Source organism: Myotis myotis, unplaced genomic scaffold (assembly GCF_014108235.1).
Source record: "Myotis myotis isolate mMyoMyo1 unplaced genomic scaffold, mMyoMyo1.p scaffold_m19_p_17, whole genome shotgun sequence".
Classification (NCBI taxonomy): Eukaryota; Metazoa; Chordata; class Mammalia; order Chiroptera; family Vespertilionidae; genus Myotis; species Myotis myotis.
The window spans coordinates 42,265,869-42,291,137 of record NW_023416321.1 but is presented as its reverse complement, the minus strand read 5'-3'; the positions used below and the strand labels follow the sequence as shown (position 1 = coordinate 42,291,137).

The following is a 25,269-nucleotide window of genomic DNA, read 5'->3' as shown; positions in this document are numbered from 1 at the left end:
GAGGAAAAGTCTCCATTCCTGGGCTGAACCTGAGTCAGTAAAACTGGAGCTGCTGGTGCCATGGTAATGAGAGAGCTTTATGAGGGTCAAGTTGACACCGAGTTGCATCAAAGCAGAAGAAAGCAGAGTTAAGATACAGAGAGAGGTCACACCATTGTTTGAAACCCTAGATCCAGCCATGCCTGAAGCTTCACACTTCTGCACCCTTTCTTTTTCTTTAAAATTTTAAAAATTGATTTTAGAGAGAGAGGAAGAGAGAGGGAGAGAGAGAGACGGAACATTGATGAGAGACTGAGGCACTTCCTCCTGAGGTCCACTGGGGACTGAGCCCACAACCCAGACCTGTGCCCTGACCGGGAATTGAACCAGTGACCTCTTGGTGCATAGGTCGAAATTGAACCACTGAGCCACACCGGCTGGCTGTACGCTAACCCTTTCTTTATATGAATCAATGCATTATTCTCTTTTTATGTTTTAGTTGGATTTTCCATTCCTCTCATTTAAAAGTGTCCTAATGATTGAGGCGGGGCCACGGGCTGCACCTTTGCAGAAACAGTGCACACACCTCCTAGAGAGGCCTGTCACAGAGGTCCATCTGCTGCTTTGGCCGGGGTGTGGCCAGACTACCAGGGGTCGGCCTGCACTGCATCCCCCCTTGCCCTATCTGCTGGGTTTCCGTGCAGGTATTAACCTGCATTAACCCTGCAATCCCATGACTCGGGATTTTCCCCTTGTAGCCAGGCTCCAGTGGTCTTCAACTTCTGGATTTAACCCTTTTATCATCCTTGCCAGCCCTGCTGCCTAGTGCTGACTGTGCGACCAGTAAGATGTGGAAACAAGACGAGTAACTTCTGTGTCATAAAACTGCACAGAAGTGCAGCTCTGTCTTCCTGGTGCTCTGGTGGGGGTGGGGTAGGGAGGTGGCGGGAGGGGGGGCAGGGGGGGGGCCAGCTGCCATCACAAGGACATTCCAGCAGCCCCAGGAGAGGCTCCACATGCTGAGGAATCGAGGACTCCTGCCAACAGCCAGCACTAGCTCACCAGCCACATGAATGGACCATCTGGGAAGTGGCTCTTCCGGCCTCAGTTGAGCCTTCGGATGATGCAGCCCCTGCTGATACCTTGACTGAATCCTCATGAGAGACCCCAGGGTGAGAAGCACCCACCTGAGCTGCTCGAATTGCTGACCCACAGAAACAGGGGTAATGGATACTGATTGATGTTTTAAGCCACTACATTTTGCAGTGGTTGGTTCCACAGCAATGGGTAACAAGTCCACCCTTCCGCATCAGTCTCCTCCTCCTGGCTAAACTCCCCGTTTCCTTAACAGGCTACCCACCCCTGCTCCACGCAGCCCCTCAGTCTCATCCTCTGTCTTCAGTTTCCTCTCCAGGAACCACCTTTCTCTCTATTCCTGCCTTCCTCCTCCACCTGAGCAGTTTTTTCTCCTTCCTACGTCCCCAGTCATTTTCCTCTCGACAATCATCATGACAATTATGGCTGATAGCCCTTTCTAGAAGAACATAGACTGATTTATGTATCCTAATAGACTGGGAATTTTTTGGTTTGGGTTTGAGGCTGCTGTCCTCTCCTTTGCCCCATCTTCCTAAAGCATAGAAAGAAAGAAAATCTCCCACACCCCCTTCCTGTGAAGTCCAGACAGCTTGAAAAGCCCTGTGAATTCTGATTTTTCACAGGGCTTTTGCAGTGGCAGAGGGGGCTGGGGAGCGTAAGCCACGATCGTCATGGCAACACACTCCCTGGTGGGTCCTGGGCTGCACTCCCAGGCTGGGGGAGCTGCTCCCCAGTGTGTGTGTCGCTCACAGGGTGGGCATCAGAAGGCAAGTCTGCCCAGGGAACAGAGGGGGCTGGGGCAGCGAGGCCTAGCTGGTGTCCCATCTCGCAAGGCAGGCAGACAGGTGGGCAAAGCCAGCGAGTCTGGCACTAGAGAACTCATAAGCTCGACCCAGGGCCTGACAAGAGCCACCCACGTGGGCAGATCTTTACTCTCCCGCACTATTTTTACTCCCTGGTGATGTGATCTGTTCTGGGCTGCAGGTGACACCGGCCTCCAGAAATGGAGGTCAGCAAACTCCATCGCTCATGATGTCAGTGGTTCCCAAACTTGGCTGCACACTGTCATCACTCGGAGATCTTTACAAAACGTGGAGCCTGGCTCCCACTCCCAGGCTTTCTGATGTAACAGGAGTCCAACCTGGCCATCAGGATTTTTAAATCTGCAGGTGATTCTAATATGTAGCAAAGGGCGGGAAGCAGTGCGCTATGTCAAGGGTCTCGGCCAGGGCTGTGCGTGAGAAATGCCCGGGGAACTTAAGCATGCATGCACCCAGACCTCCTCAACCCAAACTTCCTCACAAGTTGGTCCCAAGTGTCTGAATTTGTCACAAGCTCCCAACAAGTCTGGTGAGCTGCTGGAGTTTCATATCAAGAATCCAGCATCGCATAAGGCAACGTTTTGTAGAGTGGATGGCCAAAAAGGATGCTTCCACGGGCCTCACTTTACCTCTTGGGAGTAGATCTGGATGGGGATGTTCCACTGAAACTATGAAATTAAAGTTGTTGTATAAGCAAAAAATGACCTGGCATTGCTATTTTTGTATGGCTCAATCTAATACCCACTCATTAGGAGACAATTGCTTCAAGAGACTTCTGGAACCAAGGTGGGGATGGGGAAGTTCAGAGTTCAAGGTCCTAAGTAGCCCCACAGGGATGCCTGCAAGTGATGCACATGCAATTATAGCACTTGCTAGAGTTATCTTCCAGGTGTTAATTCTTGATCTCATCCTGTGACCTTCATGGTCCTGGGTTCCCCATCTTAGCAGGGACAGCCTTTTGCTCAGAGTTGCTTGCAGCCTTAACTCCCTGCTTAGGAGGCCAGAGATCTGGTCTCTGTAGAGAAAGAGCTACAGAAAGAGCATTGATAGAAGGTGGAACTCACCATGAGCTAAAGAACTAGGTCCCCTTACCTAACCTGGTGAAGGGCCACAGGTCCAACATCTATGTTCATTATTCCCTTGCTTATATGAGTATCTCATTTTCTCTATTAATCTTTTTGAGATTTCGATTATAGAAGTAATGTGAGCTCATGGTAACTAATGAAACAATGTCAAGATTTATAAAGAAAGGGTCATCTCCTCCCGCCCTCACCTCCATTTCCAGTGCCTTTCCCTCCATGTGACTAATGTTAACAGCCACCTCATTTAATTTTTGTTAGGAAGTGAGTTTTCCACATAAATGAATCTGCCCACTCATCAAAACTGTTCCTTTTACTTGCAAACACTTGAAGTAACTGGAAGTAGTTTAACCACCATAGACAAAGATCGCCATGGGCTGAATGTGTCCCCCACAAATTCATATGTTGAAACCCATGTGATGGCATTAGGAACTGTGGCCTTTTGGGGGTGATTAGGTCATGGGGTACAGCCTCTTGAAAGGGATCAGTGCTCTTATAAAAGAGACTCCAGCCTGGCTGGTTTGGCTCAGTGGATTGAGCGTCAGCCTGTGGACCGAAGGGTCCCAGATTCAATTCTGGTCAAGGGCACATGCCTGGGTTTCCAGCTTGGTCCAACGTGCAGGAGGCAGCCAATCAATTATTCCCTCTCATCATTGATGTTTCTATCTCTCTCTTCCTCTCCCTTCCTCTCTGAAATCAATAAAAATATATTTTTTAAAAAAGAGACTCCAAAGAGCTCCCTGTCCCTTCTGCCATGTGAAAACAGAGAGAAGGCAGCTATCTATAAGCCCGGAAGCGGGTCCTCACCAGACCCAAAATCTGCTAATACCTGGATCTTGACCTTAACCTCCAGAACTGTGAGAAATAAATTTGTTTCTAAGCCACCCAGTCTATAGGTCACTGCTGTGGCAGTGGAATGGACTAAGACAAAGATCATTCTAAAAAATGCTACGCAGGCCATAACCGGTTTGGCTCAGTGGATGGAGCGTCAGCCTGCGGACTGAAATGTCCCAGGTTCGATTCCGGTCAAGGGCATGTACCTTGGTTGCCGGCCCATCCCCAGTAGGAGGTGTGCAGGAGGCAGCTGATCGATGCTTCTCTCTCACTGATGTTTCTAACTCTCTATCTCTCTCCCTTCCTCTCTGTAAAAAATCAATAAAAAATATATATATATTTTTTTTTAAAAAAAGTGCTACGCAGTGCCTTGATTTTTAAAGTGGAAAAACTCAGGGTCATTGAGTTTTTCTCAAACATAATACGTTATGTTTTAGAATGTTTTATAGTAGCCACCTTTCGATGCATCTCCTACTTTGGTTTTTCCGACGGGCCTTTAAGATTAGTAGAGCAGACAGCTGTGTTCCTGCTGCACAGACCAGGAACCGAGGCCCTCCCTGGGAAGCACCGCGTCCATGGCAGCATCCACACCTCCTGTTCTTGAAGCTTAATTCAACTCTACTTACTCAACTGTGTCCCCCCCCCCCACCCCCACCCCCTGTCTACACCGCTGCTCTGTATGTTAATGACTGCTCATTACCAATACCTTAGGGGCGCTCAGGTGTGCAAAATGGCTCTGGGCTAAGCCACTTCTTACTTTCTGGAGTCTTTTTTAGTGATTCTCCCTGATCCCTCCTCCCTTCCCCTCCAAACCCAATGACAAGTTGTCGTCTGGCACTTCCTCCTGCGGTCCAGATACCTTGTTCCACATGCCTTGAACTGAAAAACCAGATGGGGAAATTAGTCTCTTAGAATTTGCACGCAGTGAGTGAACAGGCTCCAACAGATTCTGCGGGCCTTTCCTGAGAGTTAGGGAGGAGGATCAGGTGCAGGCACTTCCTTTTTTATTACAGGGAAATCTCAAACTCTTAAAAATAAGAGGCCTTTCAAAATGAGAGGTCACAAGCATTCATTTGAAATCAAAGAATAGCTATTCAGGCAGAAGCCCAAGTAATGTTCTGATTAGGAGACAAAGGCCAGGGGCATTAGTGAGAAAGGGGAGGAGGACAAGGACATCAATAGAAGGAAGGCATTTCTTTAGGCGCAGGTAACATAGGATGCCAATTCCAAGGAATGTTTTTAATTTTCAGTCCAGCAGGCATACTATCTGCTTTCTTGTTCTCTCCGCAGACAGTTCTTTGGGCCCAGCGTGGCTTTAGGCCCAGTCAGAGGTGATTGGACCGCTTTGGCATCCAAACATTTGAGGCACAAGACGAGCAAGGCAGTTCCTCTGAGATGGCAGCTACGGCTCCATTTTAAATGGCTGCGTTGATTTGTTTATTTGGACAAACCCTACTTAAACAGCAGAGAGAATAGTATTATGAACCTTCCTTATGAGTTGGGCAACTTCAACAAGGAACAACATGGTACACATTTCTTGCTTTGCTTGTTCACAATTTCCCTTGGTGAACTCTAGATTCCTGAAGCACCTGGATACTCCTGTACCACTGTGGCCAAGTGTGGGTACCCAGCGAGGACCCCTGGCATGAGATGCATGCTGGCATGGGCGGCCTGCTCCAAGGGCCAGTCCCCAGGGGGCCCTGGGTCCCCACGAAGTATTTCAAGCTTCCCAGACCTGACTTTGTGGTGACTACGGGGAGGGAGCCTCTTGGGCCTGAAAGGGCCGTCCTGCTGGGCAGGTGGCGGAATGTAAGCCTGCCCGGGTCAGCTTCCTCACGGGTGTGCGACTTCCTTACCCTAGTTGCATGGGAGGCTCAGGAAGGAATTTTTATTGGTCTGGAGAGCAAACAGGCATTACTTCCACCTCCCTATGATACCAGCCCTGGAAGTTTCCACAGCCCACTCTCTCTGGCTTCTCAAATACCCAGAGTGAGTTCTCTTCTGGTCTGAACTCAGCCCTCTGCACCTGGGATAGAGAGGGGCCTTGACCAAGAACGTTGCCGCAGGTGGCCTCCGGTGGTCCTCCCAGGGTCTTATGGGGCAGCGATCACGAACTCTATTCTGCCGATGAGGAGGCAGAGGCTTAGAGAGGTGAAGCCACATGTGCCAGGCGTGTGATTAGTAAGCAAAAAAGTGGGGACTCCAATAAGCCTTCATTAATGAGCAGAGAGCTAATTATAATCATGGAAGAGACTGTTCCTTTTCTGTTGTGATTAATTCTGAATTTATTTTTAGTCTAGAAGAATGGAGACTGGTGAGGTTTTGTTCCGAGGGAGGAACGTGCCATCCCTGGCAGTTTTCTGTGGCCGGGCCCCCGCTCCCTCTCCCAGGAGAAAACCGGTGGCAGCCATTCATCCCGTGCATCTTCCCACACCCCCGCCCCTGCCCCCACCCCCACCCCGCCCCTCGTCGCGGCTCAAGGGCCCTGGGGATTTGTGTCAACCTGAGCTACTTGGAGTGAACCCTGGAGAAGCATTTTCACACCTGGATGAGAGGAGCACCACCCACACATGCCAACCCTGCTTCAGCCACATTATTGGGGGAAGAAGTTAGGGCCTGGCTTATCTTTGGGGTAAAAAAAGCAGGAGGGGATGCTAATCAAAAGGCAGTCCTGGGTATGTGTATGTGTGAGAGTGTGAGAGAATGTGTGAATGCATGTATGTGAGTGGGGATGAGGGTGTGTGAGAGTGTGTGTCTGAGTATGTGAGTGAGAGAGTATATGAATGTGTGGTGCGTGTGTATGTGAATGTGTGTGTATGTGTGAATGTATGTGAGAGTGTGTGAGTGTGTGTGAGTGTGAACCTCAATGAGGGCAGAACCTAGGACAGTGGTTCTCAACCTTCCTAATGCCGCGACCCTTTAATACAGTTCCTCATGTTGTGGTGACCCCCAACCATAAAATTATTTTCGTTGCTACTTCATAACTGTAATTTTGCTACTGTTATGAATCGTCATGTAAATATCTGATATGCAGGATGCATGTTCATTGTTACAAATTGAACGTAATTAAAGCATAGTGATTAATCACAAAAACAATGTAATTATATATGTGTTTTCTGATGGTCTCAGCCCACCCCTGTGAACGGGTCGTTCGACCCCCAAAGGGGTCTCGACCCACAGGTTGGCGACCCACAGGTTGAGAACCGCTGACCTAGGAGGAGCAGCAGTCCTCCTCAGTGATGGTGAACCTTTTGAGCTCGGCGTGTCAGCATTTTGAAAAACCCTAACTTAACTCTGGTGCCGTGTCACATATAGAAATTGTTTGATATTTGCAACCATAGTAAAACAAAGACTTATATTTTTGATATTTATTTTATATACTTAAATGCCATTTAACAAAGAAAAATCAACCAAAAAAATAAGTTCGCGTGTCATAGGTTCACCATCACTGTGACCTAAACCCCTTCCACTATTTCCTGAACTTCAGAGAGCCCAGCCCAGGGGGCGGGTTTCCCAGGCTTTAGATATGTTAATAGTGGCCTTGGAGTTGGAGGTGGGTCCTGGCCCTGGAGGCTCCTGGTCTTTTTAATGTGTCTTTGCATCTCTCTGCTTGGCTCCTCGGTGCATATTTTGTTGTTCTTTACTCCCGAAGGGCAATCTCATTTCCATACTTCTCTGCTGCGGCTGGGGACTGATGGGGAGGGGGCAAAAACTCCTTTTGCCAGCAAGACCAATGAAAAGCCGGATTTTGGTTTCAATGATGTTTTTGGTCCCACAACTAATTTCATTTCTCTGAGGCCCTCCTTCCTTTCTCTTCTATCCTCTTCTTTCTCCTCTCTTCCCTTCACGTTCCTTTTGTAAATGAAGCCTCTAGTTCTCACCAGGGAAGCAGGGTTGGGCTGGGGTCTCCCCTGGCTGGACAGTGGGTGTGTGAGGGGCCCCAGGGATGGGGGGGGGGGAGGGAGAGAGTGGGGGAAGATGGGCTTGCCTTTCTCTTTCTTCCTCCCTCCCTCCTCTCTCGCCCCAGCACCTCTATTCTGTCTTTCCTATTCCCCACAGTTCTTTCCTCTCCTCATTTATCTATTACGGCTCTACCCCCCACTGCCCTGTCATCTTTTCACAGGGTGGGTTGCCTGGCCCAATAGGATGCAAACGCAAACCCTACGTGTAAAATCGGATTCTCTGATGGTCCAATCACTTTCTGAAAACATGACAACCGTGGTGGTTAGGGTGGTCTGCTCTGGAATGGTGTTCCTAGTGCGGTGTGAGGACTCCACAGAAAGGCCTAGGGGTTTTGTTAAAAACACAGATTCCTGGGCCCCACCCCAGACCCACTAAATCAGAATCTCTGGCAGCGAGGCCCGGTCTAGGCATCGTTTTCCACATGCTCCTCAGGTGGTTCTCATACTCTGGGCAATTCCGGAAACTTTATTTAGTGGGACCTCTGGCTCAGAGACAGCCGGGCAGGGGTGGACTGAGGGTGCGAACACTTGCTCTTCCTTGGAGCCCGCGGCCGGGTTTCCCCAAGGCTCCAAGGGGAGCACCGAATCCATTTATCTTCTCCAAAGTCATGATTCCAAAATGCTTGTTTTCTGTCCACTAACTTTCTTTTCCTTCCTACTTTTTCTTAAAAATAAAAAAAAAACAACCAAAAAACTTTTTATTGATTTCAGAGAGGAAGGGAGAGATAGAAATATCAATGACAAGAGGGAATCATTGATCGGCTGCCTCTTGCACACTCTCTAGTGGGGATGGAGCCACAGCCCAGGCATGTGCCCTGACTGGGAATCGAACTGTGACCTCCTGGTTCATAGATCGACATTTTCCCACTGAGCCACGCTGGCCAGACTCTCTGTTTTTTTGAAGCTGACTCTCAAGATCACTAGTCCCAAGGAGTGCACACAACGTCTGCTACAGTGAGGGAAGAAAATTCCCATTTTCTATTTGCATACAATATATATTTTAATATAATTTTTAAAATTCTAACTGTGTGTCTTATAAGATACATACTAGCTTAGTGGTTCACATACTTAATTGATAAATAATAGAAATACAGCTACATGGGAGTTTTACTGATAGAGGTACACAGTCAAAAGGATTGGAGAGCATGGGTAGAATCTAGATTATATGTTCTTTGAGGTCAGGGATTATTTTCTGTACAAACTATCCTATATAACAGTGATGGCAAACTTATCTCACCTCTGACACGCGAACTCATTTTTTTTGGTTGATTTTTCTTTGTTAAATGGCATTTAAATATATAAAATAAATATAAAAAATGTAAGTCTTTGTTTTACTATGGTTGCAAATATCAAAAAAAATTCTATATGTGACACAGCACCAGAGTTAAGTTAGGGTTTTTCAAAATGCTGACACGCCGAGCTCAAAAGGTTTGCCATCACTGCTATATAATAAAAGCCTAATATGCTAAGCCTCCAACTGTTCATTCAACCGTTCAACCAGCTGCTATGATGCACACTGACCACCAGGGGGAAGACACTCCAAACGGTAGGTTAGCTTGCTGGTGGGGTCTGGCTGATCAGGAGGGTGCGAGACTGGCCGTAAATGCCCTGGACGAATCCATGCACCAGGCTGGTTTCGGCCCGATCCCTGCAGGCCAGCTCGAGGGACCCCACCGGTGCATGAATCCATGCACAAGGCCTCTAGTTAAAATACAGCATCCATACAGAAAAGTGTACGAAAAAGTACACAGCCTGGAGGATAGTCTTGTGCTACTAGCACCGGAATCAAGAAGTAGCTTATTACCAGGCTCCCAGATACCCCGAAATGACCTTGCCACCCTTTCCAAAATAACCACTCGCCCAAGTTCTGGGAATTTCATGTCAGTGGAACCATGCTATATGTGCTTTAGTATTTGGCTTCTTTTGCTCAACATTACAAATGTGGAATGCACTTATATGTAGCAATAGTTTTCTCATTCTCATCCTTTTCCATGGATAAATGTCATCATGTATCTACTCTCACAGCGACGGGCCTTGGGCTGTTTCCGGTTTGGGGCTATTATGAATAGTGCTACTGTGAACATTGTATGTGTCTTCCAGTGAACAGGTGGACACACCTCAGTGAAGCCATAGCTCGGAGGGGATTTCTGAGTCATAGAGATGTTGTGTTCAGCTTTGCTAGATATGGCGTTTTCCAAGGGGCTCACACCGGCAGGGTGTGAGCGCTCCAAGTGCACCCCCCCCCCACCCCCGCCCTCGCTAATATGTGGTATTTTCCATTTTGCTTTTAGGCTTACCACCTGGTGAGTGTATATTGTTACCTCCTTATGATTTTGATTGCTTTTCTTGATGATTAATGAAGTTAATCTTTTCATTTAGTGGTCATTTGGATGTCTTCTTTTGTGAAATGCCTGTTCAAGTCTTTTGCCCTTTTCCTATTGAGCCATCCATCTTTTTCTCATGGATCATAGAAATTCTTTAGCCCTGGCCAGGCAGCTCAGTTGGTTGGAGCATCATTCCAATACGCCAAAGTTGTGGGTTCGATCCCTGGTCAGGCCACATACAAGCAACCAATGAGTGCATGGATAAGTGGAACAACAAATAGATGTCTCTCTCTGTTTCTCTCTCCACTCCCCCCTCTCTCTCAAACTCAATACATAAAATTAAAAAAGAGAGAAATTCTTTATATATGCTGTCATTTTTCTCTCTCTGTGTCTCCAGGCCCAGCACGCTGTCTGTTTTACAGCACGTGCTTATGGCTCTTCAGGTTGTTGTAGAACGCACTAGCACACATGGTAGGGAAAACTACTCTTGTTGAATGAATGAGGCCTTTATATTTTTTTGTTTATTTTTTGGTTTATGTTAACAGCTTAATTGAAGTATAATTTACATACCAAAAATTTACTTGTTTTAAGTGTACAATCCAATGATTTCCTGAGTTGTGCAAGCATTACCACAATCCAATTTTAGAACATTGTCAGCACCCCTGAAAGAAAGCTTATGTACGCTCTATTACCAGCTCTAGCCCCAGGCAATTGCTAATTTATTTACTGTCTCTTTTAGATTTGCCTTTTCTGGACGTTTCATATAAATGCAATCATACAGTACGCGTAGGCTTTGGTGCCTGGTCTTTCACTTAGTGCAACGTCTTTGAAGTTCATCCATGTTGTAGCATGTGTCAGTGCTTCACTCCTCTTCACGGCCCAGTGAGTGTTCCATTGCCTGGGCATCGTACATCTCGTCTCTGTGTTCATCAACTGATGGACATTTGGATTACTTCCACTTTTTGGCTATTGTAAATAGTGCTGCTTCGAACATTCCCCACACTTTTTTTTGTGTGTGTGGCCATTTGTTTTAATTTCTCTTAGGTAGATACCTAGGGGGGAATTGCTGGGTCACGTGGCAAATTTATGTTCAACGTTTTAAGAAACGGAAACCCTCATATTTCTCTGCCATCCAGAGGCTGATGATGGAAAGGCATATGAAGCTGTCTTGGCTAGAGAAGAAACATCTGCCAGCATCTGGATGTTAAAGGCACAGTGTTGAGAGAAAGCTAAGAAAGAGACTAAAGCCTGCTCTGAGGTGTTTACAGTCTAATCTGGATGTTCTAACATGTGTGTTTATAGACGAACTTGGCAATATGGAAAACTGGAATATGAACAGGGGTCCGGATAATCTGTGCAAATGAAGGCAGGAAGTACTGAGCGCCCACTCTTTACGGGACTCAATGCTAAGCTTTCCGAGGGATAGATGGCGGTTTAAAACAAACATGCTATTCCTCCCCTGAGTTACTACGAGTCTAATCAGTAAAATAAGGCTTAGTTATCAAAACATTAAATAATTAAAAATTCAAATAAAAATAAAAGTTCAAGATAGTAATAGAAGATCGGGGAGGAAGAAGGCAAAGGGGAAAACAGATAAGGGAAAACTCATCTTTCCTTCAAAATCTTGCAAGAAAACAGAAACCCAGGGTGCGTTGCTTTAACATTTTTGGCATTCCAAAGACAGAAGAGTTCTCACTTCCATTGTTGCCCTGGAAAAAGAAGCGTTGATAATAAATAACCAGGACCAATGGACTAGATAGATAATAATAATGGCTAATAGTTGAGTACTTAATGTACCTGGTGTTGCTCTAGTTTACATTTTTACTCAATGAATCCTCTTAATAACTCTATGATATAAACATTACTATTATTTTCTTCTAATAATGAGAAAAAGGAAGCTCAGACAGGTTAAGTAAATTGCCCAAGAGCACATAGCTGGAAAGTGGCAGAATTGAGGTTTGGATGCAGGGAGTACAGAGCCTACACATTTAACCATCTCAAGTCCCATATTCCAGCTATTGGATTCAGTCTCAATCACAGATGGGGAAATAGACCCGAAGGCCTTAGGGATTTGTCAAAGGGTATGTCATTGATTAGATCAGGCCAGAAGTTTCACTCACTGACAGTCCTGTTTCACTTCTATCAAGAGTGCAGTATCACCAGAGAGCCCTTTCTTTTTTCTTTCAAAACAGTTAACTTTTTTTTTTTTTTTTTTGAGAGAGCGAGAGTGAGCAAGCTCACACTTGGCTGTGACCAGGAATTGAACCTGAATCGCTTCTCGGCCTTTTGGCTAAGATCAAGTGTAGAAATTGAACCCGAGACCTTCCAGTGCACAGGATGACATTCTAACCAACTGAGCCACACTGGCCAGGGCGGAGAGCCCCTTTTTAAGATACTAGTTGTGGATGGGCTACAAGGACAGTGCCCTGGCTCTGGTAAGATGGACTAGAGACAGCAGCCCTTGATGTACAATAAGCTAGCCCTGAGTTCAAAGCCTGGTTCTACTGTTGACCAGCTGTCTGAGGGTGGGCAAGTCAGACCCTCAGAGCCCAGTTTCTCTCCCTGTAAACTGGGGGCAGTGACCATACCAGCTCACATGGTTACAGAAATGAAATGAAAGAACTGGAAGATATGGATAGCCATGACCAGTGTTGGTGCTGCAGAACTGCTTGGGTGGGTGATTTAGCGCTCAAGTGTCAGGAAGGCTGAATAGGCTGACATTTCTGAAGTCCAAACTGGATCACAGGTTACTCATGAGTCCATGGTGGATTCTGGGTGGAAGGCAGGCTCTGGACCACTCTCCTAACTTGAGCTGGGCCCTAGCAGCAGATAGGAAACCGGAGGTCAGCCTGCTAACAGTCGCATATTCCCCTGATCACGGGCATTTCAAACACTCGAAAACGTCGGTTACTTTTAGTGACTGTTTTCTATAACACATTTTGCAGCTCAGCATTTAAGGAACTCTTAATGGTGGCCGTGGTCAAGGTTTGTTTCTCGTGTTTCTAAGCCCAGCAAGGGTTTGTGAATTTGCAATCGATGGAGTATTATAAACAATCTGCACTTGTCAACTTGCCGGTGGCCAGAGGTCAGACTGGGGTTGCTCAGGTGAGATGGCTTCAATGCAGAATATGGTTCAATAGTGATTCTCAAAGCTGGGGTGGGCCTGGGCATCAGCATATTTTAGTTACTCAGGTGATTCTATTGTGCAGCCAGGACTGAGAACCACTGACTCAAAGCATAGAAAGATGTGAAAGATCTTAAGGCTCTTATAACCTAGAGTACTGATTTTGTAAAGTATGTCTAGGCAAACATAGTGAGAGATAAGGCCAGGGAAGGTATTGCGGAGGGCCTGCGACACACAAGTTGAGAAGCCTCTACTTCATTTAATAGGCAATAGGGAGCCATGGAAGGTTACCGAGCAAGATGTAAGGGTGGGCAGTTAGAAGTATACAGAGAAGGTCCAGCTATTTATAGTTTAGAAAATGCTCTTTAAGTTTTTCTATGAAGTAGGCTAACAAAGAAACCCAGCTTTTTTTTACTGCTTTACTCTCAGTTTAAGGTCAACTTCCTTCAGCTCCCATATTCAGTGGTCTTGGTAGGTATCTGGAACATTTCGAGGAATGTGGCAGCCTCCCACAAATGTTTGCTGAGTAAATGAGTGTGGCCCATCTCCGTATCAGGAGAACTGGTACCCTGGACTAGCCCCTTTGCATGCAAAGCGGTGAGGGCCCGTCCTCTTACCATTCCCTTCATTTATTCCCAAGGGTCTGCTTCTAATTCTACCAACTCCAATTCGTCCCTTCCCGGTGGTGCCTCCTGATAATACACTGCCACCCGGCAGGCCTCTGGCTCTGGCGCCAGCCTTCAAACCTGTCTTTCACCCATTGTTCAGTTTCCAGAGAGTCAAGTTCAATCCCAGGTTCAGCCACCACGGTGATGGCCACAAACACATTCCTCTACGGGCACCTGGGAGGGGGCGCCCACGGCCACCCACCATCATACCTAGAAAACAGGCCCAGAGGGGCGATTCTATTCCAGCCGCCCTAGGTGTTGGGGGTGTGAATGAGAAGACCCCTCCCCAGTGACCAGCCCCCTTGGCGAGCAAGCGCCCAGCCCTCAGCGGGCGTGGCCGCTCTGGTCCAGCCCCCGCCCCGCCCCCCTCGTCGCGGAGAGAGATCCTCGCTCGGCCACCCAACCGCCAGCCCCTCTCCACGTACGCCGGGCCACTCCCTTGCCGCGGAGCCCCGCGCAGGGTGATGCTCGGGACCCCACCTCTCCGGGGAGCTGCGCATTTCCGCGTGCCAAGGCGGCCCCGGCTCCGGCGGGCTCGCGGCGGTGGCCCGCGTTCCGCGTCCCCGGGAAGTTGTCTCCGGAGCCCGCGGCGCCTGGGTCTCCTCCCCCTGAGCCCCGCCCCCCCGCCCAGAGCTGGGATCGGCGAGCCGCCCGGCCCGGGGGCGTCGCCGCCTGCTCTCCGAAACCAGCGAGGCTCTGCTTCCCTGCGCGGAGCGCGCGTCCTCCGCCTGGCTGGGGACCCCCGCGCACCCCCGAGACGGCGCGCGCTCAGAGCGCGGGAGCCCGGAGCTCCGGGCGCCTGGGACCCCGCGGAGCTACTGCCCAGCCCGCGGGGCTCGGCAGGGATGCAGGCTGCGCTGTGAGCCCAGGCGCCAAGGCCATGTCCGGCGCCCGCTGCCGGACCCTGTACCCCTTCTCCGGGGAGCGGCACGGCCAGGGGCTGCGCTTTGCCGCGGGCGAGCTGATCACGCTGCTGCAGGTCCCGGACGGCGGCTGGTGGGAAGGCGAGAAGGAGGACGGTCTCCGCGGCTGGTTCCCAGCGAGCTACGTGCAGTTGCTGGAGGTAAGGGGCGAAGGGCCGGGGATGGGGAGGTCTGTGGCTCCGGTCCTTGGCGCGCTAGCAGACCTGTTGCCTGCACCGGGGCTGCCGGAGCCGCCCCTATCCGAGGGGCGCCCCGGGGGCAGCCGTTGCGCGCCTGATCCGTAGTTCCGCGCTCCTGTGGATGGTGAAGGCTGCGGGCGCCCCTTGGGGAGCTTGCGGCGCTGCGATCGCCCCCTGACCGTCCCCCCGTGCCGCGCCTCCCGGCACATCTCGGCGCCCTGAGAAAGCGAGAACTTGTTGCGTGTGCGAGTTCTGGAGCGGGAGGGCGGGCGCGTTCCCGGCAGTGCTAGGGGCCGGCGAAGGGCTGCTGAGTCCAGCGGTCTACGGGAGATGCACCAAGTATCGGGGACTGGGAAGTGGCACCCACTTGTCCCCCGAGCCCCGCGTCTGCATCCCGGAGCCCGGAGCCTGCAGACCCGCGGACGGTCTTGCTGCCCCGGATCAGGCTGCCTGGCCGCCTCGGGCCGCCCACTTGCTGGTCAGCTGAGCCTATCTGGCCATCAGCCGGAGCCCCATCAGCAGGCTTGACTCAGGGGTGCCACAGCCTCCAGCCAGCGTCCCCTCCCGTTCAGAATCTGAAAGTGGCTCGTTCCTGGGGTTCTGGCCTGACCCCAGGGCTACAGGGGACCTGTTGAGCCAAGTCCACTGGCTGCTTATTGTCTGGGTGACAGTTGGGAGGTTTCTCCGTCCTCTAATCGCTGAGCTCATGGTCACAGCCTGAGCGGGATCGGAAGTTTCTAAAGTCCTGGAGGCGGAGGAGGGTGGGGTGGGGGAGGGGGAGGGAGAGATGACTTTATAGGACATCTCCTTTAGTAAAAGGCCGCCTGACCCCGGGGGTGTTGTAATTAAATGAGCGGTTCCCCGCCATTGTGTGGGTATACAGAACGTCCTGGTAAAAGGCTGCCCCAATCATAGAGACTGAATTTGTTTGTAATTTAACCCTGACCTACTTCACAAAGAACAAAGTAGCAAATTTTGACAGAAAATGCTGCCTGCAGCTCCAGAAGGAAGAAAAAGGAAAGCAAAGAAGAAAGGTAGAGGTGCAATGGTTACAGGGTGAGCTTACCTGGGACGCACCCTGTGGAAACCTTATCAGAGATGGAGCCTGGCCTCATAGAGGCACATGGTCCAGAGCAAAACCACAAAGTCCCCTTGAATGAATTACGCAATAGCATTTGAGAGTATGTAGGCTGCACAGTACATTCCTAACCCTCTTGGTTCTGTATTTTTGAGCACCTGTGAGTGTAGGAGAAGCTCAGGTGCACAGATTGGGGTGTGAGGGTGAGCAAGTATAGTTTCCTATGAAGGCCTGGACCCTCCCTTTTTTCTAGCTCCGAAGCCCCGAGGGAGACTCCTATTTTAGAGTTCCTCTGGTGGCCACACTTTTCCAGGAAATACTGATGTGGACATTTGGCTGTCGGATGTCTGTCTGGCGAGGAGGCGCGTCCCTGGCTGGACTCGGCCAGCTGTGTTTTGGGTGGGGGTGAGGCTGGTGGATGTGTAGCCTGTGTTAGTAAGATGGAGTGTCTCTACATTTCTTAGTGGCGGGAAGGGAGGGTGGACCAGACCCAGGGGACAAGCTGAATGATCTGCTGGGACAGTCTTGGGTGTGTCTGCCACATCCCGAGGTATTTACATGCTTAGGAAATCTCTGGTGCCTAAGGGGCTTTTCAGACAACTCCCACTGTGACTTGTGACAGAAGGACCTCTGTGTGCGCAGCTCTGATGAGAAGACCTTTCATTTGTGGAGTACCTACTAGGCTGAAATACTAGGTGCTAGGCATGGTACATACACTGTCGCCAGTTCCCCTCACAGCTCTGTGAAGGGGGAGGCACCATACCCATTTTACAGGCAAGCAAACTGAGTATGAGAGAGGGGGAGGGGATTGCCCAAGGAGTAATGCTTGCATATTTGCTTAGCAGCTCAGGTGGCTCAGAATTACCTCTGTGCCGGTGTCTCTTTTAAACATGGTGGCCTGGGCTCAGTTGTCCTAAAAAGCCAGTGAGGGAAGGGTGTGGATCCATGTGGGAAAGGACAAGTGCAGCCCTGGAGGTCGGCATGGTGGCGACAGCATCCCTAAGGGGAGGCTGAAATACTGAGGCTGAAATGAGGTCAGTTGCTCCTTCCCACTTGGAGCATCTCTCGCACTAACCCTGAAGCTTGATTTCCCTCAGAGCCAGTTGGTTTCCCACAGGTGGAGGCAGGGGGTGGGGTGGGGGGTGGAAGTGGGAGTCTGCGCCCTGAGCCCTGGCACTTTTCAGGGCCAAAGTGATGCAGCTTTGACAGAGAGGATTGTAGACCAGGCCCTTTGTGTCTGTGAGTCTCATCCAGGAGCAGGCTGGGCTTCAGGGCTGAGGACTGGCCAGGGATGGAGGCTATGCAAGTAGAGCCCCTCGGGATGGGAGAGTCCTCAAGGACAGACTGACTTATGGGGAATGCAGAGCTCTCAGAGGAGTTGCTGGGGGTGGACTGGCCAGCATATGGAAACATGAGCCTGGAGGAACACCAGCCAGATGTGTGTCAAGGCTCAGAGTTAGTGCAGAGACCAGGAAGCCAGAGAAGGAGCCCGCTGATCCTGACAGTGGTAAACCTCATGGATGTTTGCCAAAGGGGTGACTGGCACCGAGCTTGCTGGGGCCTGGAGTTCAGAAGGCCAGGGGAGCTCTTGGAGACAGCAGTGTAGACAGAATGGGCAAAGCCAGTCTCCTAGGGGAGGAGTGGGATGGTGGGTGCACAGCTGAGAATGGCACCTCCGCTGTAACCGCCGCCCCAGGTGGAAAGAGTGATACCAGAAAACTCCAGCTTTTTATTATTATTATTATTATATTTTTATTGAGAGAGATAGAAACATCCACGATCAGAGAGAATCATCAATCGGCTGCCTTCTGCATGCACCACACTGGGGATCGAGCCCGCAACCTGGGTATGTGCCCTGCCTGGGAATTGAACAGTGACCTCCTGGTTCATAGGTTGACACTCAACCACTGAGCCACGCCGGCCAGGCAGGAAACTCCATCTTGGTGGAAGATGGCACTAGGGGTTGAGAGCAGTATGTGCAAAATGGACACTCCCCAAGGATTTCTTCCTTGTTCATATGAAAAATAAAAAAGGAGAACTGAGAGCCCAGCTCTGCAGGAAGCATGGCCCATGAAGGGGAGCTGGGAGCTAACCCTGAGAGGGCTGACAGATCTGCCCTGGCAGCCCGCCAGGCCTCGGGGAGCGGCCAGTTTGGTGGATTCTGAGCCTGGTTCCTGGAGAAATCTCTTTGGTCAAGGCTCCGTGGAAAGGCGCAGCCTCTAGAAAAGCCTCGAGGAGTGTGGAGGGCCCTGGTGGTGGAACTAAGGACTGGCCCCAAGGATCCTGGCTCTTCAGGGGATGGGGCAGCCTTCCAGGGGCCGCCAAGGGGAGGGGAGCAGCTCCTCCCACAAAAGGGAGGGGGCTTATAGATCAGACCCACAGCTGCTGCCTATAACGCATAAAGGCCCATAGGTAAAAGCAGCCAGAAAAAATCCTTCTGGAGGGTCTCCTCAGCCATGAGGAGGGAGCGGGGTCGAGAACTGTTCTAACATTAGAGACATGGCTGAAGAGGAGCTGTGATGAAGGAGGCCTGATAGGAGGCTGGAGTCTGCAGAAGTACATTCTGTGGGCTCCAAGCTAGGCCCGCGATCACCTCCCATAGACTCGGGGGCCTAGCAGGGGAGGAGGTTGCCACCAGACTTCCAGGTACATGGAGGCTGAGGAACAGCTTCTAGGAAGGACAGATGGAGGAGGGGGCCCAGATCTCCATCCCCAGGGACGAGCTGGAGAGGCAGACATGGCCCAATGGCTGGACAAGTTCAGTAGCTGGAGGGCCTAACCCTGGCCCAGGAATTCCTTGTGGCCTGCTTTTACCTGGAATGGAGGTAAGAGGTCAGAGAGCTGGAAGATACTGTAAGACATCTGAAGAAGCCCCCAGAGCTTTGGGAAATAATTCTGGGGTTAATAAGATTGGAATGCAAACACGACAGAACTTTCCTTGACCTACATGCTGTTCCTGGAATCCACGAGCTGGCTGGAAGGTCTGGACCTCAGGTACAAACAGAATAGGATGCTGTTTGCCAGGAACTAGACAATTGGAGAGAGTCACCCTTGAACTTGGCCTCTTTCTCTTCCCTGTTGTGACTGCTGTAGAGTTTATGAGGTTGGCTGTGGGAGAGAGAGGTGGAGCTGGGGGAGATGGCTGTGCTATCGATAACTAAGGAACGATGTTTTATCTAATTGCTATGCAACAAGCCACCACAAAACTTAGTTCTCAGAATAACCGTTTATTGTTACCGCACACATTCTGTGGGCTGACAGGACTCGTTGGGTGTTTCTTCTGCTGGTCTGTCTTGGAGTCTCCCGTGCATCTGGAGGCAGATGGCGCCCGGAGCTGGAGTCCTGGAGTGTCCCCTGGGCTGGACCCTCCAACATGGGGCCTTGGTGTTCTTCCGTGTGGCCTTCCTCTCCACGTGGTGGCTCATCCTTTGGGGCCTTTCCACGTGGCCTTTTGCTTCAGCGGGGCACTTGAAGTTTCACACGGTGGTTGGCTTCCAAGAATGCGAAAGTTCAGATTGTCCAGCTTTCTTAAGGCACTTCAGTCAAGGAAGCCACAGTCCAGATTCAGTGTGGGAGGGAGGTACACACAGGTGGATTCAGGGAGGCCAGGCTCACAGAGGACCATTTTGTAGACTCGCTACTCAGAAGGGTAGGGGGAAAGCAGTCCGGACAGATGATCCATTACAGAGGAAGCAGTGCCAGGCCAGACGGAGGAGAGGGCCTCCAGAGGGAGGGAAATGCAGGAGGCTTGGCCGTCTGCTAGGAAATCCTCCGTTGCCATCCTTGGCGGAGTTTCTTACTTTGCAAGATGCCAGGGATTTCTTCATAAAGGCCACACAGTAAATGATGCAGCTGAATTTGCAACCCGATTTTCCTGTCCCTACAGCCTGGGCCTGTCCATTGGCCCGTTGACATACCAGTCCAGCATTTTCAGGTCGGAGCTATTTGATGCCGGTTATTAATAGACACAGAGCTGCCTGACATCTGGCAGATGTTTGACAAATTGATTTTAATTCAGGGCCTTTCTTTCTGTAATGGGAACATTTCCTAATGTGGGTGTGGCCTTGTCCCTCATGCCAATAATTTTTAAGGCGGTTATCAGCTCTGTTCACAAAAGGTGTAATTAGGGCCGGTGGCTTGTGGAGAATGCAATCGTGACCTAGAAGACCAGGGTGCTGCTTTCAGCAACTTCACTAAGTCATCCTGCCCTTTGACTCGGGGCGCTGTGGCCCTCATTTGTAGCTCCTGCTGTTTGCGTGTCTATCTTTGGCCCAGCCCCGCCCGCCCACCTCTGTTCAGGAGGAGCCTTCCCTCATGTACTAGTCTGTCCAGACAGCCTCACCACAGGCCTGCAGAGCAGTGGGCAGGGCTTACAGAAGCTGTGGATCGGGGCATCTCCAGAAAAGTTCCCCTGGCAACAAGTCGGCAGGAATCCGTGACGTGTTAACCACCACCCGAGTCCCACGTCCATTACCACTTAGAAGCATGAATGAGATGCTGACCTTCCTGTACTCGTCTCAGCCTGAAAGGGCCCAGCTTTTACCTAATGGCCTGGTTGACTTCGCCTGTGAGCATGGAGGCTGGTCCCCACTTCCCGGGTGAAAGAAAATGTTTGGTAAACCAGGGAGCCTTGTATACATGTACAGTATTAGGCTTTTTCTTGTTTTTTTGTTGTTTTTTAAATTTGATTTTTAGAGAGAAAGACAGGGAAAGGGAGAGAGAGAGAAAAACATCGATGTGAGAGAGAAACATTGATTGGCTACCTCCCGAATGCCCCCTATTGGGGATCCAGCTCACAACTCAGGCATGTGCCCCAACTAGGAATCGAACCGGCAACCTCTCTGTGTACGGGACAACACCCACCAACTGAGCCGCCAGAGCCAGGGCGGAATTAAGATTTGTAGCAGGCCACTCCAGGGGACGTTGTTTTCTAAAATTGCTCTCTTATTACTCACAGCAGCAGGGTGACACATGACAAGCTTTCTAATAGAACGGCAGGACTGATCCCCTTGTACTTCATTGCGCAATTAGTGTCTGCCTCTCTCCCTGCGTGGCCAGGCTCCGGGGGTGGCGTTGGTACCTATGGGGAGAAGTGGAAAGGGTGGCCAGCAGGGGTCTGGCGTGTCCTTTGGCGGACCAGAGCCTGCAGGACTGTGGAGGTGTAGATGTAACAGGTGTACGACCGTGTGAGGTTTCTGTGGACTCACGGGGACTCACCCACCTCCTCCTTTCACACTTAGTGTTTTTCCTGACTACCATCTGATAAAGGTTGTTTTTAGGGGAACTTTCTGGTTCACTGAATTTGCCTCATTTCTTGAGCTGGTATCCAGCCTGGATCCCAGGTACTCAGATTTCACATGTGCAAACTGAACTCGGTCTCTCCTCCCTTCACTGCCTTCTCCCCCGGCTCTTCATGCTGGAGCGAAAGTCACCAGCATCTGTTGTCCACTGCGTCACCTGACAGTGTCCCTCTGCCCTCCTCCCTTCCTCGCCGCTTCCTCTGGTTAGCAAGCCTTGCCGGTTCTCCCTCGACACACTCCTCAAAGCCTCTCCTTCTCCACTCGCGTCTGCAAACTTTCTGTAGAGGCCAGGAAACATTTCAGGCTTCGCGCCCAGGAGACAAAGTCGAGTCACAGCTGCGTCACTGTCACTCGCGGGGTGCCAGAGGTGGTGAGAAGCCGTGAGAGCGCGCATATGGTCCCTGTCACAGCACTCAGCTCTGCCTTCGGAGTGTGGAAGCAGCCACAGATGATCCCCGAGTTAATGGGAGTGGTTGTGTTCCGATAAAACTTTATTTATAGACACCGAAATTTGCATTTGCTTTAATTTTCATGTGCCCTGAAGTCTTCTTCTTCTTGTGCTTTGTTTCAACCATCTAAGACATCAAAGCCATTCTTAGCTTACGGCTGTATGTAGTTTGCCAGTCCCTGACCAAAAGTTGGTCAGTCATTTCATCCAGCAATCTCTGATTGAGTGCTTCTGATGGGCTGTGAGCACTGTAGGTGCTGGAGGTGAAGTCGTGAAAGGTGTAGATGGTAAAGGAGCAAGAAGAAATAAAGTCCTTTCAAGGGAGCGTGTGGCCAATAAAACAGGGGACTGCGATGGAGTGTGAGGGGCGGGGAAGAGCTGGTGAGACTGTCAGGGAAGGCTTCTCCAAGGAGGTGGCGGCATTGAGCAGAGACCTGACTGAGGCACAGGGGCCAGCCATGGCAGTATCTGGGGAGACATGATTTGAGGCAGAGGCACTACAAATGCAAATAACCCTGAAGAGGAGAGTGTATTTGATATATTTGAGAGACCAGACTATTCCAGAATGGTTAGAGAGTGGTGAGCAAGGGCAAGAGAGGTTGGGATGGGATAGAGAGGGAGGGAGGTAAGTGGGATAGTCTCCCCCACCCCCCAATATATGTAACTTTATATTTCTATAAGAATTTAATTTATGCATATATTTTAAATATGTTTTTATTGATTTCAGAGAGGAGGGAGAGGAAGAGAGAGATAGAAACATCCGTGATGAAAGAGAATCATTGCTCGACTGCCTCCTGCACGCCCCCTACTGGGGATCGAGCCGCAACTCGGGCTTGTGCCCTGACTGGGAATCGAACCAGGATCTTCTGGTTCATAGGTCAACACTCAACCACTAAGCCATACCGACCAGGCAGATGTAATTTGTTTTGAGTCCCTACTCTGCATGGTGGGAGACATGTCCTGTCAGATAATTTGTTGCCCTTCCCCCAGGTTTGCATTTACGTTCTGGGGGGCTTAACTAAAAACTTCCTTCCAAGGGTCTGCTCCTCATGTCACTTGGGCATCTGCTGGCCTACCCCCCCCCCCCCCCGCGGCCTCCCCCCCCCCCCCCCGTGTGCGTTTCTCTTATCTGTCCATGTGATTGCCAGAGACAGTCTCCTGTGGGAAGGGTCCCTCCGTCTGGCACTCTCTCCTCTGCTGAGCAATTTTTGGGAGGACAGGTATTCTTCTTCCGCCTCCACTGCTGTGCTGGTAAATGTTTGACCAGCTGGGGGGCGGGAGGGGTGGAGGGTTGAAGGTGGAGAGAGGGAAGTCCCAATTTGTAGCTTTTGTCAAGTTCAGGGGTGTAAATACTCTCGCCATGGCTGTATGTTTCAAGCACCCAATAATTTTTTTAATTGCATATATTTGACATATACTAGTAGCATTGGCTAAAGTTGAGGTGTTAATTTGATGCACTTATATATCGTAAATGATTGCCATTACAGCAATATTTAGCACCTCTATTACATTACATAATTAACCTTTCTTTAGAGTGGTTGGTAGATCGTTTGCGAAGTGCAGCAGAAGCCTTTGGTTTGATGGAAGTGTGGAGAGTGGATTTGAAGAGGGCTGGAAGGGAAGCCAGGCCAGTCAGGAGGCTTGGAGCAGGGCGGTGGGAGTGAGATGGTGAGAAGTGGATGGATTTGGAATCTATTAGAAGGTGGATGAACTGGAGTGGGGAGTGGGGCTAGCAAGGGGCCTCACCTCTTGCAGATCAGTTGCAATGCACTTTTTCCTGCTGGACTTTCCTCGTTGGTGAACCATTCATTCGGCCACCAGAGATCTCTTCCTTGAAAAAATGATGTAAGAAGGAAATAAAAATTGGGCAAAAGTCAGTATCTTTAATGCCGAAAGTGCTTTTATAAATTATTTTAAAACACAAGAACACACCAGTACAAGAATGGCAAAGAGCTTGGGTAGATACTTTATAATAAAAGATATACAAGGTCACCAGCACATTCAGTGTCACTAGTAATCAGAGAATTGCAAATTTTTAAAAAGATAGCTTTAATAAAAACTGTCAAAAAGAAACGAATGTGTATTGGCAAGAGTGTAGGAAAATCGTCATATGCTCCCTCAGGGGAAATCTGGAAGTATACCTTAAAATGTAGAATGCACGTGTGCTCTGATCCAGCAATTCCAGTTGTGGGAATGACTCTGGAAGCATCTGATGGAGGAGCTGTGTGCCCAGAGTCCCCATGCAGCATTGCTTCTCATGGAACACGAGCTGTTAAAATGCGGTTCACCTGTGAGCAGCACAAGGTCAGGCATGCAGGAGGGGCTCCGTCTTTATAATGGAACTGAATTGGAAACATATAAACTGTTGGTCAACCATGCCTAAGTGTTTTAATGGAGTTAGTACAGTTCAGGGTTTGCCTATGACGAGGCAAAAAGAGATGGTGTGTCCAGGAATGAGTTGCTTTCTAAAAGCAGGGACTGTGTGTGCCATGCATTCTGTACGTATCCTTTTGTGGGAAGAACAGGTTGAAGAAACACTTGCTGGCCCAGGGCCACATTCTTTTAAATATCCTTAGCAACAGCAAATGTTTGTCTTTCGAGGGGTGGATTTGATTTTTTTTGGAAACAGCCAAAATTCATTGGGAGCCAAATCTGGTGTGTCTGGCTATCACCATGTCTATCACCATGTTGCAAAAAAAGAAACGAGAGCAGCTTACCAAAAAGCATGTGGTACAATAAGATAAAAGCATAACTATGTGAGGAAATCTGGGGAAAGGAGAAAATAAGATGGAGTGAAGTTTGAAGAGTGAAGAGGCTAATGAAGTAATGCTCTTTAGGGTTTAAAAGGTCCTACCTTCAAGTAACGAAGTGCTCGAGTAGTTCTCCATGGGCAGTAACAGAAATGTCCTGAAAACGGTCAGCATTGTGTACTTATGGGCTGTATCAGTCAGGATGGGTTAGGACTTGCTGCCATAACAAACCCTCATCTCAGTGGTGAAAACAACACGGTTTTGCTTCTTCCTCATGCTGCAAGTCTGCTGCAAGTTGGGTTAGGGTTGTAAGACCTTCTGGGACCCAGGATGACGGAGCAACCAGTATCTAGGATCTTGCTAGTGACCATGTTAAAACAGCGTGTTTTTAAAGCTTCTGCTCAGAGGTGACACCTGACATTTGTGCTCAGATTTCCTTGACTACAGCACAGCCACACCTAACTTTAAGTGGGTGGGAAAAGTCAGTCCTAGGGTGCCTGAAGGAGAAAAGGAGCAAGCTGAATACATATGGACAGACAGCTCTACTGACCACCCGTACTCAGGGGATGCCCTCTGTCTTCTCTATTTCAGGCTTGGCGTTTTACCAGAATGGTTCTGTATCCTAACACAATTGTGGGTAACTGCTCAGTGATTCTCATACAGATTTCAATGCTTCTAGAGCAGTGGTTCTCAACCTTCCTAATG

General features: G+C 49.7%; 1 protein-coding gene across 2 annotated transcripts in view; it reads left to right on the top strand.

The window, feature by feature from the left end:
• The first annotated feature begins 14,335 nt into the window (after nucleotides 1-14,335).
• Nucleotides 14,336-25,269, top strand: part of GAS7 (growth arrest specific 7) — a 204,752-nt gene continuing 193,818 nt past the window's right edge. Inside the window, exon 1 of one of the 2 annotated variants that reach the window (XM_036341608.1) lies at nucleotides 14,336-14,949. In XM_036341608.1, the coding sequence (XP_036197501.1) occupies nucleotides 14,767-14,949 (183 nt within the window). In that variant the 5' untranslated portion in view covers nucleotides 14,336-14,766. The remainder of the gene's footprint in view (nucleotides 14,950-25,269) is intronic. The other variant, XM_036341604.1, reaches the window with a different exon arrangement.